Source organism: Lepus europaeus, chromosome 3 (genome assembly GCF_033115175.1).
Source record: "Lepus europaeus isolate LE1 chromosome 3, mLepTim1.pri, whole genome shotgun sequence".
NCBI classification, from domain to species: domain Eukaryota; kingdom Metazoa; phylum Chordata; class Mammalia; order Lagomorpha; family Leporidae; genus Lepus; species Lepus europaeus.
This window is the reverse complement of record NC_084829.1, coordinates 77108372-77124632: the sequence shown is the minus strand read 5'-3', so window position 1 is coordinate 77124632 and position 16261 is coordinate 77108372. Positions and strand designations below refer to the sequence as shown.

Sequence of the window (16261 nt, the reverse complement as noted above, 5' to 3'; positions counted from 1 at the left end):
AGCCAGGACTCAATCCCACACTCCAGTATGGGATACAGGTGTCCCAAGCAGTGGCTTAACCCGGTCTGCGTCATAATGCTCCCTGGCTTGGTGTTTAGTTTTGACTGAGCTAATGATAAATCTTTTTTTTTAAAAATGTTTATTTATATGAGAGGCAGAGTTACAGATAGAGAGAGGGAGAGACAGAGATAAAGGTCTTCCAACTGCTGGTTCACCCCCCAAATGGTAGCAACAGGTGGAGCTGGGCTGATCCAAGGCCCGGAGCTTCTTCTGGGTCTCTCTTGTGGATGCAGGGGCCCAAGCACTTGGGCCATCTTCTGCTGCCTTTGCAGGCGTGTTAGTAGGGCACTGAGACTCAAACCAATGCCCATGTGGGATGCTGGCGATGCAGACAGAGGCTTAATCTACTATACCACGGCGCTGGCCCCTAATGATAAATCTTTAAGCAAGTACTTTAAATACCTTGGTGCACAACTTTGTTCGTGCTACACATAATAAAGTACGGTGATATTCTGTTAAGACTTTGCTTAACATAAAATTCTAATTTTCTAGGTTATCCCAAAGTGAACCTAGTCTACCACTATGACTAAATCATAGTCATAGTTTCTTCCATTTATTTTTAATCCCTTGGCCATTCAAATGTTAGTATAGACATGATAAACTTATCCAAAGGCCACGGTTCAAATGACCACATCAATTTGAAATATTAAGAATCAGACTTCAGAGCCACTACTTTTCACATATCTATGGCATTAAATTTGGAGCACTTTCATTTATCACTCAATATTTAAGTGTCTATTACATGCCAGGCACTGTTCTAATTTTTGTGAATATAACAAAAGAGATTAGAAACCCTGACCTCATGGAGCTCACACTCTAACAAAGGAGAAAGACAATGAACAACCTGAGCAAACGGTATATCAATATCAAGTGTTTAGTAGCACAGAGAAAAAGAGAACTGGCAAGCAAGATAGGGGACACACCCACCTCAGCAGGTTGGTGGGACTAACAGGGTTCTCCAAATCAAAAATTTTGTGCTTAATGTTAAATTCATTTGTAAATTTAACATCAAAGAAAAGGAAGTGCAAAGATGGTATATCTTAATGGCAGGCCTATCAGCAGAAGTACCTGACAATATTGGAAGAGATAAGAGAAGTACCTCAAGCACACTCTAATAAATGATCTTAGGCATCTATTTTAAAGATAGCAGAAAATTGTGGAATACTCCCACACAAAATGGTTAAAATAAAGTGTTCTCTGATGCCAGCATCACTTACTGAGAAAATTACTTTACCTTAACACTCAGTAGTTAAATACTTCATTCCTTTACCTTAGAGAACACTCAACAAACAGTTATGACTTTTTGAAAGAAAAAAACAAACTCACCTGTAGTATCAGCAGAGATTTTATTCAAGCTTAGCTCATCCGTTAAGTCTTCGTTTTTAAACTTATTTTTTATATCTCTTACTTTGGTCATTATGGAATCAATTGTCAATTCTTTGCCACTTAACTCCTCAGCCTCCATTTCTAAGGGAAAAAACAATAGCTCCTAGATTTACTAGCATCAAAGGAAGAAAAAAAGAACTCCCAATTAGCCCTTTACAACCCAAAAGAGGGCATAAATCATTAGTTTTATGAACAGACCTAAGTGCAGATATTATTAGGGTAGTATTAGTGCAGCTATGTGCACAAAAATAATGGACACATTTTTGTAATTTGTCCAGCAAGGTTTCAATAGGGTTCAATCTTTTCTTTCCAATACAACCTCAATGCAGGTACACGCTGGAAGTCACTGCACAACACAAAAATTACATTCCCTTTGAAAATTTTCTTCTGTGCACTTGAATGCCTTCCTTTAGTATAAGCAGAGACTTCATTCAAGCTGAGTTCAAGAGTAAGGTCTTCGCTATTAAATTTATTTTTTACATCCCTCACTTTCTCCATTATGGAATCAACTGTCACTCTTTTTTTTACAAAATTATTTTCTCTGGGTCATCTGAAAATTTAAGTCATTTTTTAAAAACTCTGATGCTGTGCTTGGCTTCTCGAAGTGACCGAGAAACAAAGAATCCTTTTGGTAATGAGAATTACCACTCCTTTATTCACCTGCTTTCCTTGAGTAAATCCTTACCTTTTTTCAAAGTAGAATATGGACAACATCACAGGCTTTTATTGGTAATTGGGATCCAGCAGGTTTGTTCTTGCACAGAACTGGGAGAATCGTGATTCACTACCCAGTCGTTCTAATAACAACAATCTACTGTTTCCTACAGTGCTAAGCATTTGCTAAACTCCATGTCGGTATGTGGGCAACAAAGTGCAGTCTTCCGGTCCGTCGCTTGTATGATTTTTCAAACATAAACCTGGTAACCAGGGTCACCGCTATCAGCACGCCTCGTCCTCGAGTTTAACCACGAAAAGGGACGAGAAAGTGGGCAGCAAGATCTCACTCCGCCTCTGAAATCCCGAGTGGACGGTAACTGTCAGAACACACGCCCACTTCCTGACAGTTCTAACCCACCGAGTACGAGAGGGGCGGACTTTGGGGATCCCACCTCGTACGCAGCTGCTCCGTCGTGCCCTCTTCTCGGAGGTCCACACCCACTTCTTACTTCCTCAGTAACATCTTCCACATCACCCCCACCCAGACCTACGCTGGCGGCGAGACCTCCCCTCCCCCTCCAGCTGGTTCAGCCGCGCCCTTCGTCATCCACCCAGTTCTGAGACGCACCTGCCTCGCCCCGACACCTCACCGACCAGAGATGCTGAGTCCACACACCGGCTACCGCTGTTTTTAGGTGCGGCCGCGAGGCAGAACTCACTCCCGGAAGGGCGCTGCAAAGAAAAGATGGAACCCAAACCTCTCTGCGCAAACACGTTTGAATTTCCGCGCCGTCGTCGCCGCGTCCTCCTATTGGCCAACGCGAGTCACGTGGCGGCTTCCGTTGTGATTGGTTTCCGTGCTTCGGCACCGCCTCTTCCCTTGCCCTGCGTCCGGCTGCGAGCTCCGTCGATTCCGGGTCTCGTGCGCCTGCGCCACCCACGCGGGCTTGAGCCCAGCCGGGGCGAGTAGGGGGTTGTTGTGCCTGTGTTTGGCAGGCGTTCCCCGGGCGCCATTCTGCTGGCTTTTGTGCACCTTCTAGTTTTACCAGGCTGGATTTTTTTGCGGAGCGCGAGGGAGATAGCTATTCCGGGGCGGAGTTACCCGGTGAGAGGACATAAAGGGGCGGGGACGGCTACTCCCAGCCTCAGGACCCTAAGCGTGCGCCGCGGTCGGCCGTTCACCCTAAACGCTACCCCCAGCCCTTTGTCTCCCGAGCTCCTCATTGCCGAGCTTAGGTAGAGTGTGGCAAGAAAGGATCTGTCCGCGGCGCTGCGTTCGGGCCTGCAGCTGGCTCCAGAATCCCGGTGCTGCTTGCCTTTGAGCTTCGTTTACTACTCGACCCTTCAGCAACTCCCTGCTCGTCTTCAGCCCAAGACCCTCCCTCCCCTTTGTCCAAATGCTGAGCAGAACTCACACGCTGGGCAGGATTGCCCTGCCTGTACTCGCCTTATCTGCGCCCATCCCTGTGTCCTCAGGGTAGAAACGCCTACCCGGTCAACTTGACTGGGGCAGGGCTCTGCTAACTGGCGTTGTGGTCCAGGGCACCACTTTCATCTGTGGAAGCAGGGGAGATGGTTCTGTTGTGCTCGCGTGAGGGTTCCTGCTCTAGCGTAACACAGGTTGGTTGTCTTTGTGCCTGTGTAGGAAACAACTGCAGTTATCATTGAAGTTGCACAACCGTTCTTAGAATACGCTCGTTCCCAGCCTGGCTAGCCACTCCACCCGCGTGACCGCCCTTCATCGCAAATGCGTGTTCCGTGTCTGCTAGCTATGTACTTTTGGGTCAGTGGAGAAAATGATTTGCAGTACCTTAGTTCACTGTCACCTTTGCACTGTTTGGGTCTACTGCTGCCTTATGCCGGAAAGTAGTTTACTATTCTACCAATTCTTGTTGATGTCTTTGGCGGTTAATCCCAAAGCTTGCGTTTTCCTGAAAATGCTGCTGCTGAGTAATCTCACTCTTAACATTTCTCCCCTTAGACTCACTGTTTCGATGATCTCAGGGTTTTTTCGTTGTTGTTTTTGTTTGTTTGAAGATTAAGCAACGTAAACAATGTATTTCAAAGAGTTACAGACAAAAAGGGAAAGACAGAGAAAGAGATATCTTCCATCTCCTGGTTCACTCCCCAAGTGGCCTCAACTCTCAAGGCTGGGCCAAGCCAAAGCCAAGAGTTTCATACCAGTTTCCCACATAGATGCAGAGGCCCAAGCACCTGGGCAGTTTTCTACTGTTTTTCCCAGGCCATTAGCAGGCATAGGATGCCAGCATTGCAGGCCCCTGATGATCTCAGCTTTACATATTTAAATGCTGTCTATATGTGATGACTCCAAATGTGTATCACCAGCTGAGCTCCCTCCTGAACTTCATACTGAAATATCCATTGCTTACCTAACATCTCTACCTAAATGCTTCAAAGGCATCTTAAAATAACCGAAATTGATGAGGCCCCACGTTGTGGCATAGCAGGTGGCACCAACATCCCATATCATGCCAGATCATGGACCAGCTACTCCCCTTCCCAATCAGCTCCCTGCTAATGGTCTGGGAAAAGCAGCAGAAAATTGTCCAAGTGTTTGGGCCCCCACCACCTATGTAGGAAACTTGGATGATGCTTCTTGCTCTTGGCTTTGGCCTGACAGCCCTGGTTGTTGCAGCCATCTGGGGAGTCGACCAGCAGATGAAGATAACTCTGTCTCTTTGTGTAGCTCTCCCTCTCTCTCTTTCAAAATAAATAAGCTTATCTTAAAAAAACAAAGAAACAAACAAACAAACAAAAAATTGAAATGCTCATTGTCTCCAGTTTTTAGGCCCCAAACCATAAGTCATCCCTGACCCCACATTCAGTCCATGAGCAGATTGAAAGCTCTGTCACAGGAAGCTCCTGCAGTCCCACTTCTGTTCACTTCCACTGTTACCACCTTATTCCAAGGCAACCTTCGCATCTCGCCTGGATTACTCCAGCAGCCTCCTGGCTGGTCTCCCTGCTTCTGCCCTTGACTTATCTCAATTTGTTCTCCAGCACAGCAGAGTAATGTTAAATCAGATCATGTCGCTCCTTTACTGAAAACATTTCAGTGATTCCTTTCCATCTTAGTCTAAAAACCCAAAGTCCTTACAGTGGTCTAGAGCTACGCTGTTCAATATGATAGATGTTAGCAACACACAGCAATTAAATACTTGAATATATCTAATGTAAACAAGGAATTGACTTTTTAAATTAATTATAACCTTAAAAAGTGATATTTAGTATACTTATTGGAAGACAAATATTCTTCAAACAATTTATGTGAATCTATTTTCATCTGTAAATTTTGTAAGATCCACATACAGATCAAGTACTTACAATGAAAATGTCTATTTAGATATGTCTATAGTATTTTATAGTTATATAGACATATAAGTATAGATTGATCTTATTTTGAAAACTTAGTGTGAAAAAATAATTTAACATATTATTGATAATGTTTCAATTATTATTTACAAGCTGAAGTGATATTTTTGTTACATTGAGTTGAATATATTATTAAAATTAATATCACCCTATCACAGACCAGAAGACAGCAAGCACACAAGATGGCTAAATGCACTTTGGTATTATGGACTGAATCTTGGAACAGAAGGAGAACATGAAGGAAAAAAACTGCTGAAATCCATATAAAGTCTTGGAATCCATTAATGGTAATGTACCTGTGTTAGTTCTTAGTCTTGAAAGTATACTATGGTAGTATAAGTTCTTCACACTAGAAAAATTGAGTATTCTACAACAACTCTATGTACTACATTTACAATTTTTATAAATGAAATATTCCAAAATTTTTAAAAAATGAAAATTTGGGGGCTGGCATTGTGCATATTACGTTAAGCCTCCACTTACAGTGGTGGCATCCTATATGCTCACTGGTTCAAGACCTGGCTGCTCCACTTTCAATCCAGCTCCCTGCTAATGCACCTGGGAAAGCAGCCAAAGACAGCCCAAGTACCTGGGCCCCTGCACCCACTTGGGAGACCAAAACTCAGGGTTCCTAGCTAAGGACTGGCCCAGCCACAGTCATTACAGCCTTCTAGGGAGTGAACCAATGGATGAAAGATCTCTCTCTCTCCCTCTCTCTGTCTCTTCTCCTGTCTTTGTAACTCTGCCTTTCAAATAAAAAAAAAAATCTTAAAAAAAAGATGAAAATTTGATTTTACTTAAGTTAATAGAAATTGAAAATTATCAAGTTGGCAGTGGTAATCTAGACAAAACTAAAACTTTATATATCTGGCCTATTTCTTTTTGCTTGTTTTTTTTTTTTTTTCTGACTCTATGCCCTACCCTACTATAATGCAAACTTGTAAGAACTGGAACTTTTGTCTGTTTTGTTCATTACTATATTCTTAGTCCTTAAAGCAGTGCCTGGTACACTGTAGGCACATGATAAATGTTAGCTAAATACTGATGCTTAGAACCATTACAATATTTGAAAATTCTATTTCTGGTGACATATTTGTATAGTTCCTGCACCACAATTCTCTTTAGGCCTGAAACCAACTTCATCCTGACTATGTAAACTTTTTTTCAGAGTCTAGTTTCCCACAAAACAGTATGATTAGGCAGAAAAGACTATGACTTTATTTTAAGATGGAGAGTTTCAAATATTTGTCACACAAAAATTTGGACCATATAACTTTGCCATCATCACTTTTTGCTAATCTTTACAATTTTCTGTGTTTTTTTCTTCATTGGTTAATATCATTGTTGCATTATCTCATTCTGCTCCAAATTTTGATTTTAGAGACTATTTACTACACTTGGGTTTATTTTGTGTGTGTGCATAGGTTAAATTTATGATAATAATACATCTGGTTTTTATATTTGTAATAAGTTGTGTGATACTTTACGGTAGTATGTTCTGGGATAAAGGATTATTAGTGCATGCTGATTTGGGTATACTTAGAATACTGTGAACCTATAAGAATGAGAGCCTATTGAGTACTGTCAGGAAAGTTATCACAGAATAGATCATGATGCTCAAAAGCCCTTCTCCTACCAAAAAAAGAAAGAAAAAAAAAAAAAACTCCTTGGAGCACTAACAAAATACTTAATAGGTTATGAAGAGAAAGCAACGGTAGCATTGATTATGGTCTGACCAATGAAGAGAGCAGTAACAGGTTGAGGCTACCACTTGGGTATCAAGTATTATTTAGTAATTTAAGCAATAGATTATGATTACAAATGACAGAAGAAAAATAGCAATCACAACTCCTATTTTTCTCCATCATGAAGATAATATTCAAACTGACAATCTTGAAAACAAATATGATTGAAACTGTTAGCTTAGACTATATATGTGAAAGACATTTTTATTTTTTTGACAGGCAGAGGTAGACAGTGAGAGAGAGAGAAACAGAGAGAAAGGTCTTTCTTTTTCCGTTGGTTCACCCCCCAAAGGGCTGCTACGGCCAGCGCGCTGTACCCATCCAAAGCCAGGAGCCAGGTGCTTCCTCCTGGTCTCCCATGCGGGTGCAGGGCCCAAGGACCTGGACCATCCTCCACTGCCTTCTCGGGCCACAGCAGAGAGCTGGACTGGAAGAGGAGCAACTGGGACAGAATCCGGCGCCCCAACCAGGACTAGAACCCGGGGTGCCAGCGCTGTAGGCAGAGGATTAGCCAAGTGAGTCGTGGCGCCAGCCCCAAGCATTTAATATTCATTCAAATTTTCTGACACAGGATTATTTAAAACAATTATTTATATGTTTTCAGTCTCTGCTATATAGAAGGATCTCACCTAGCTGGGTAAAATACACTAGAAAAACTGAACAGTATTGTAAAAATTTATAAATATTATGCCAGAAGCATTGTTGGCAATCTCTGAAAAGTAATTAAAAAACAGGAGCAATGATAGACAACCAAAAATGGAAAAAATGTTACTTTTATAAAAGGTAGAATTTGGAAGCCATACATCTATATTATGTTGATGTAGACTTTAGCCCAATTCTGACATAGATTATTGGATTGTTGGAAAGCAAAGATCTCTGGATACCAATATGAGCTGACATGAGAACAAGTCATAGGGTATATGGTAAATTCTCACTTTGATTATTTCTATATTTAGAAAAGAGAAGGCCATAAATATAGAATATCTTAACATTAGAAAAAAATATGGGGTTTTTGGACAAGAGAACATGTGCATCCCACATTGGTAATGTGAGATAACTCTGCAACTCTACAATGTTCTCAAAAACCATTTCATAATGACTTCAGGAAAACTTCAAGTTGACCCTAACAGCAGGCTTCAGAATTCTGTCCTTGATCTTGTGTGATGAGCATACAGAACTAATGCTTATTGATTTTCACTACTAATTAAACCAAAAAAGACAATGTTGTAAGAGAATTAAAAAGATAAATTTAGCAATGTGACATTCATGGAGTAAATATAAAACATCAATTAGATTCATAAAAATAAAATTCTCAGATATAGGGTCCAGCCAAGATGAAGGGATATGGTCCATATATATTCTCTGGAAACAATAACACAAACTCTAAAAAATAAAACAATAGTTCTCAAGTATTGGACATCAGGGCAATGATCCTTCCGAGGAGAGAAACAAAGAAGTGAGTCTCAAGGTTGTTCCCAGTAGCTTCCTAGGGAGAGTGTCCAAGCTGTAGTGCAGTAAGGGGAATCCAGGTATTGCGGGGCATTCTGCCTTTGTTGAGGAGATAAAGCTTACAAGTCTGGGAGGTCAGCGTAGCTAGCTGACGTTCACAGGACAGAATGTCAAAGAAAAGACAGCAGGAAGCCTAAAGAGGATAAATCCCCTCAAGTCTCCAGTGAAGTGTGATAAGGGAATACCTGTCTCAAGGCCAGAAGAAAATTATAGACAGGAAAGACTTAGGGAGAATACTCCCTAGAGCTCAAAAAAGGCAAGGAATAGTTCATTCTTATAAAGTGACAGGTAGAGACTCTTGGTATTGCTTTGCTATTGAGGCAAAATTAGCTCCAGACTAAAGCCTAAGCTGGTTCAGCCTACCAAAGCCTAAGAGCATTTCTTAAAGGACAGAAAGACAGACTGCTTGTTTTCCATATGACTTAACTGTGTCCCATAACAAAGCTCAAGGTTATTCATAGATGGGGTGGCCTTTGGCCTAGATATTAGGGCCTTGGTTAAGATGCCTGTACCCCATATCTTAGTGTGTGGGTTCAACTCCTGGCTCTGGCTCCAGCTTCCTGCCAGTGCAGACCTGGGGAGGCAGCAGGTGATGGCTTAAGTACTTGATTCTCTGCCATCTACATGGGAGACCTGGATTGAGTTCTTGGCTCTCAGCTTCAGCCTGACCCAGGTCTGGCCACTGTGAATATTTGGTGAGGAAACCAGCAGATGGGAACACTCTTTCTGTCTCTCTGGAGAGCTTGGCCACATGGCTTAAAAACAAACAAACAAATAAAAAACCTTTGTAGGGAAAAAACACTTGGAGAGAAAAGGATTATAGAAATTCAAGAAAAGTTAATCAGGCCATTACAATGTCTGACATCTATTTGAAAGAATTTCCAAGCATTAAAAGCAAGAAAACATAACTGTAAATGAGAGAGTGGAGAGACCACTCAATGGAAACAGACTCAGAAATGCATAAATGACGGAATAGACAGAGATACTAAAACAGTAATTAAAACTGTATCCATATGTTCCTGAAAGTAGAAGAAAGTGTAGACATGTTAAAGAAAAGATGTGAAATATATGAGGAAACCTAAAACAAATGTCTGCAGATGAAAAATATAATATCTACAATAAAAACTACATTGGATAAGTGTGATAGCCAGTTAGACTCTGGAAAACAAAAGATCATTAACCTCAAACACAAAGCTAAAAATCTACATGTGGCTCAGCATTGTGATGCAGTAGGTTAAGCCACTACTTGCACTGTCGGCATCCCTTAGCACAGTGCTGGTTCAAGTCCTGACTACTCTGCCTTCCACTCAGCTTCCTGCTTATGTGCCTGGGAGGCAGCCTATGATGGCCCAAGTACTTGAGTTTCTGCCACCCACCTGGAGACCCAGATGGAATTCTTGCCTCCTGGCTTCAGCCTAGCCCAGTCGTGGATGCTGCAGGCATCTGGGGGAGTAAAACAGTACATGGAAGATCTCTCAATTTCACTGTATCCCTCTCTGTCCCTGTTTTTCCCTCTGTAATTCTGCTTTTTATTGCCAAAGATTTATTTATTTACTTGAAAGGAGTTACACACAGAGAGAAGAAGAGGCCAAGAGGGAGAGAGAAAGAGAGGTCTTCCATTCACTGGTTCACTCCTCAGATGGCCACAATGATTGGAGCTGTGCTGATCCAAAGCCAGGAGCCAGGAGCTTCCTCCGAGTCTCCCACATGGGTGCAGGGGCCCAAGGACTTGGGCCATCTTCTACTTCTTTCCCAGGCCATAGCAGAGAGCTATTTGAAAGTGAAGCAGCCAGGACTCAAACCGGCATCCACATGGGATGCCGGCACTGCAGGTGGCAGTTTACCTGCTATGCCACAGCACTGGCCCCAAATTCTGCATTTTAAATACATAAATAAATCTTTTAAAAATCAATGCAAATTGAAACAGAAATAAAACAAAAATGAATAGCATAACAATGAGTTATGGGACAACTCAAAGTGACCAAATGTATATATGACTAAAGTTTTTTTTATTATTATTATTGTATTTGTTTATTTGAGATGTAGAGCTACAGACAGAGAGAGGAAGAAACAGAAAGTTCTTTCATCTGCTGGTTCACTCCCCAAATGGCCACAATAACCAGAGCTAGGCTGATCTGAAGCCAGGATCCAGGAGCTTCTTCCAGGTATCCCATATGGATGCAGGGTCCCAAGGACTTGGGCCATCTTCCACTGCTTTCCCAGGCTGTAAGAAGAGAGCTGGATTGCAAGAGGAACAGCCGGAACACAAACCAGTACCCTTATAGAATGCCAGTGTCACAGGCGGAGGCTTAGCCTACTATTCCTCAGCACCAGCCCTGATACTAAAGTTTTCAAAGGGATGTTTTCCTTCGTGAGGCAGAACTAAAGAGTGTATTTGAATAAAAATGGCCAAAATTTGTCCAAATACGTTGAAAACTGTAAACCAACATATTGAAGTAGTTCAACAGTTGCCAAGCATAAAAAGCTTTATGAAATCTTTAACTAGGTGCTAAATTAAGTTGTTCAAAACTAGTGATAAAAGGAAAAAAAAAGCAACTAAGGAAAAAAAAGACACATTACATATAGAGGAATAATCATTAGGATAGTAGAAGAATTCTCAGAAACAATGTAACCCAAAAAACAGTGGTTCAACATCTTTAAAATACTGAAAGGAGGGGCCAGCGCCATGACGCAGTAGGTTAATCTTCCGTCTGTGGCACCGGCATCCTATATGGGTGCCAGTTCTAGTCCTAGTTGCTCTATTTCCAATCCAGCTCTCTGCTATGGCCTGGGAAAGCAGTAGAAGGTGGCCTAAGTCCTTGGGTCCCTGCACCCATGTGGGAGACCCGGAAGAAGCGCCTGGCTCTTGGCTTCAGATTGGCACAGCTCCAGCCATTGCGGCCATTTGAAGAGTGAACCAATGGAAGGAAGACCTTTCTCTGTGTCTCTTCTCACTGTCTGTAACTCTACCTCTCAAATAAAATAATTAAAATCTTTAAAAAAATACTGAAAGGAAAAGGAAAAAGCAATCTTTCAACTTGGAATTGTAAACCCAATAATCATAGTGTTTATTATGAAGGAAAAATAAATATATTTCAGACACAAAATATGAAAGAATTCATAATCTGTAGAAGTGCACTACAAGAAATATTAAAGGCCTCCAGGCAGAATATTTCTGAATCTGGGGCCATTGCTGTGGCTTAATGCATTAAGACACAGTCTGTGGTGCCAGCATCACATATGGGTGCTGGTTTGGGTCCCAGCTGCTGCACTTCTGATTCAGCTCTCAATGTGCCTGGGAAAGTAATGGAGGATGGCCCAAGTCTTTGGGCCTTTGCACTCACATGAGAGACTCAGAAAAAGCTTCTGACTCCTGGCTTCGGCCTGGCCCACCCCAGTTCGTTGTGGCCATCTGGGGAGTGAACCAGTGGAAGGAAGACCTCTCCCTACACTGTCCCTGCTTTGTCTCTCTCCCTCTCTTTTCTATAACTCTGCCTTTCAAAAAATAAATCTCTTTTAAAAAAAGAAAATTTCTGAATCTATACTAAAAAATGAACACTGGAAATGGTAAAAATGTGGATATATATAAAAAGACCTTTTAGCTTTTAAATGTACCTCTTTACAACTAAGGCTAAAAAATTTTCATATTTGTAACGTACACAAAAGCAAATATATGGCAACAATAGCACTAGTACTGGGAGGAGGAAAATTGAAATATACTGCTTAAATTTTTCTCTGGCATATGTAAATGGAATAACATTTCTTATGATAAGTTAAAGATGCGTTTCATAAGCCTCCACTCTCTATTATGGTACCAGGTATCCACATGGTATCCTTTGAACACTTGAAATGAAACTAGTCCAAAATGAAATGAGCTGTAAGTATAAAATCCATGCCAGGAGCAGACATTTGGACTAGTGGTTAAGAAGCAAGTTAAGACATTCACACCTTGGAGTGCCTGGATGTGATAACCAGCTCTGGTCCTGATTCTAATTTCCTTTTAATGCAGACCTTGAGAAACAGTGATGGTGGCTTAAGTGATTGGAATCCTGCCACCAATGTAGGAGACCTAGATTGTGTTCCTGGATTCTAGCTTTGACCCTAGCCCAGCCCTAGCTATTGTAGGCATTGGGGAGTGGACGAACTGATGACAGTCCTCTCTCTTTGCTTCTCAAATAATAAACTATTGAAGCACACCAGATTTCAAAGATATACAGTGAAAAATATTATGAAATTTTTCATTGACATTTTATACTGTTAGAGGTTGAAATAATAATAATTTGGGGGTACTGTTTAAACAAAGATAGTACTCAAATTAATTTCACTGGTTCCTTTTAACTTTTTTTTTGATAGATTGACAATTAGAAAAGTTGTAAGTTATATATGATTCACATTTCATACAACAGAGTCAAAAAGTTTATGTTTTTTTTAAAGATTTATTTATTTATTTGAAAGAGGTACACAGAGAGGAGAGGCAGAGAGAGAGAGAGAGAGAGAGGTCTTCCATCCGATGGTTCACTCCCCAATTGGCCACAATGGCCAGAGCTGCACCGATCCAAAGCCAGGAGCCAGGAGCCTCCTCCAGGTCTCCCACATGGGTACAGGGGCCCAAGGACTTGGGCCATCTCTTACTGCTTTCCCAGGCCATAGCAGAGAGCTGGATTGAAAGTGGAACAGCCGGGTCTCGAACCGGTGCCCATATGGGATGCCGGTGCCCCAGGCCAGGGCATTAACTTGCTGTGCCACAGTACTGGCCCCCAAAAATTTATGGAAATTTTGTATTAAAAAACTGCATGGATTTCAAAAAAAATTACACCAAAATAAATTTTTTCTAAACTTTTAGAAGTATCCTTGTATCTATTGGACATTGTTGTTAGAAGCCATAAAGCAACCCCACAAAACAAATCAAAAAAATAAACAATCAAAATAAAAACAAAAAGATTTAGACATTAAAGGAACAGAAAGAAGGGAGTGAAAAATATTCAATAAATCCAAAATGATACTGAAAAGGGAAAAAAAGAACAAGTCATAAAAATTAGCAAAATGGTAGATTTAAATCAAACTATGCCAATTATCAGATTAAATATATATGATCAAATACTTCCTGAAAAGGTAGAGATACTCATATGAAATTAAAAAAAAAAAAGTTCTCAACACTCTGCTGTCAACAAGAAACCCAACATAAAAGCATGAAGCCAGGGCCAGCACTGTGGTATAGCAGGTAAAGCTGCCGCCTGCAGGGCTGGCATCCCATATGGATAGGGATTCAAGTCCTGGCTGCTTCACTTCTGATCAGCTGTCTGCTAATGGCCTGGGAAAGCAGCAACAGATAGCCCAAGTCCTTAGGCCCCTGTACCCACTTGGGAGAAGAAACTCCTCGCTCCTGGTTTCGGTTCTGCCTAGCTCCAGCAATTGCGGTCGTTTGGGAAGTGAACCAGAAGATGGAAGACCTCTCTCTCTCACTTTCTCTCTCGCTCTCTTTATGCCTCTGTAACTCTGCCTTTCAAGTAAATAAATGAAGACACAAATGCATAAAAGCAAAAGAATGAAAAAATATGCTAACACAATGAGATTAATAAAATCTTTTAAAAAAATTTATTTATTTGAAAAGTCAGAGTTACATACAGGGAGGGAGAGAGAGAAAAAAAGCCTGCCATCCACTGGTTCACTCCCCAGGTGGCCGAAAAGGCCTAGGCTGAGCTAGGCTGAAGCCAGGGGCCAGGAACTTCATCCAGGTCTCTCATATGGGTAATAGGGACACAAGCACTTGGGTCATCTTTTGCTGTTTTTCTAAACCATCAGCAAGGAAGTGGATGAGAAGTGAAATAGCTTGGACTCGGGCTGGCACACATATGGGGTGTTGGTATCACAGGTGGAGACTTATAGCTGCTGCACTACAATGCTAGCTCCCACTAATAAAATCTTAAGACTTGGCAGAGGTTTCAAAACAGACTTGAGTTTTTGATTACCTGTGTGAATGATCTTTGTCTTCTAATATTGGGGAGATTTGGCTGGCGCCGTGGCTCACTAGGCTAATCCTCTGCCTTGCGGCGCCGGCACACCGGGTTCTAGTCCCGGTCAGGGCGCCAGATTCTGTCCTGGTTGCCCCTCTTCCAGGCCAGCTCTCTGCTGTGGCCCGGGAGTGCAGTGGAGGATGGCCCAAGTGCTTGGGCCCTGCACCCGCATGGGAGACCAGGAGAAGCACCTGGCTCCTGGCTTCGGATCAGCGCGGTGCGCCGGCCGCAGTGTGCTGGCCACGGCGGCCATTGGAGGGTGAACCAACGGCAAAGGAAGACCTTTCTCTCTGTCTCTCTCTCTCACTATCCACTCTGCCTGTCAAAATAATTTAAAAAATTTAAAAAATAAATATTGGGGAAATTTTTGAAAACATTCTCAGTCATAAATCCAAAGTGGAAACTTATCAGAGGTGAGTCCTTCTGCTAGAAATCCAGATACAGATACAGTTCTTTCAAGAATAGTCCCAGATTTGACATCATTAAGTCTTTAGAAGGCCATGAAAAGAAACGTTACTTCTCTATGATGGTAAGAATAATTTTTGATACATTTCATAGTAATGGATTTGACAGTCTCTCAGGATAGGCCTAGCTAGTTCAGAGTAGCTAATAATGAAAATGTGTCTGCCTAAATCTTTAGAATGCAGAAATGGGATTTAATTGGAGTAATCTGTCCCATGATTGGAACAAGTATTCTAACTAGATAGTCCCACCATTGTACTGTAACTGCATTCACCATGACCCAGGTTACTGGTCCGGAGAGAACTGAAATTCAAACAAGAAAGAGAGAGGGAGAATAAACATGTAAAATGCTCTTCTATGATGTATGCTGTGAAGAGCTACAATAATATTGCTTCTTGATTTACCTAAGCTAATCAAAATTTCAGAGGAACCAAGGGAACGTGGAAAGAACCTCCAGGATACAGGTTTATATATATATATATAGCTGCCAGAACAGGGTATCACAGACTAGGTGGCTTAAACAACAGACATTGATTTTCTCACAGCAGATGTGAAGGCTGGAAAGTCAAGGTCACAGCACTAGCAGGGCTGGCGACTGGTGAGGCCTCTTTCTGCAACTTGCCCATGGCATTTGCTCTCAGTGTCCTTGCATGACCTTTTGCTTGTTTGTTTTCCTCTCCTGTGGGAGAGTGGAAAGGAAGAAATCTCTGGTGCCACTCTCTTCTCATGGTCCTATTGGGTTAGGGCCCCAGCTTTAGGACTTCATTTACTCTTAATTACCTTCTTACAGACTGTATTTCCAAACGCAGTCGCATTGAGGTCTAGAGCTTCAGCATGTGAATTTTGAGAAGACACAGTCCACTCTACAACAAAGTGTGTCTGGGGAGACTAATGGAATCAGTCTAGCCTCTGAGAACTGACTATCCCTCATAATATTTATTAGGTAATGGATATATGCTGTGCAGATGTTGTGCAGGGTACAAGAATATACCAGACTGCTATCGCACCAGACAAGAATAATGCAAAATGAAATGA

At 41.7% G+C, this 16261-nt stretch overlaps 2 protein-coding genes across 6 annotated transcripts in view; one reads left to right on the top strand and one right to left on the bottom strand.

Annotated features, from left to right (window-relative positions):
* TTK (TTK protein kinase) overlaps positions 1 to 2876 on the bottom strand; it is a 42594-nt gene extending 39718 nt beyond the window's left edge. For 4 of the 5 annotated variants that reach the window (XM_062186411.1, XM_062186406.1, XM_062186408.1 and 1 more), the window contains exons 1-2: positions 2732 to 2876; positions 1387 to 1527 (exon numbers count right to left, since the gene is read on the bottom strand). In XM_062186411.1, coding sequence (XP_062042395.1) covers positions 1387 to 1525 — 139 coding nt within the window. In that variant the 5' untranslated portion in view covers positions 1526 to 1527; positions 2732 to 2876. Of the gene's footprint in view, positions 1 to 1386; positions 1528 to 2131; positions 2580 to 2731 lie in introns of those variants that run through there. The other variant, XM_062186407.1, reaches the window with a different exon arrangement.
* Positions 2877 to 3653: 777 nt separating this feature from the next.
* ELOVL4 (ELOVL fatty acid elongase 4) overlaps positions 3654 to 16261 on the top strand; it is a 77139-nt gene continuing 64531 nt past the window's right edge. The window contains exons 1-2 of the mRNA XM_062187586.1: positions 3654 to 3723; positions 5655 to 5783. The gene's annotated coding sequence lies outside the window, so the exon portion shown is untranslated. The remainder of the gene's footprint in view (positions 3724 to 5654; positions 5784 to 16261) is intronic.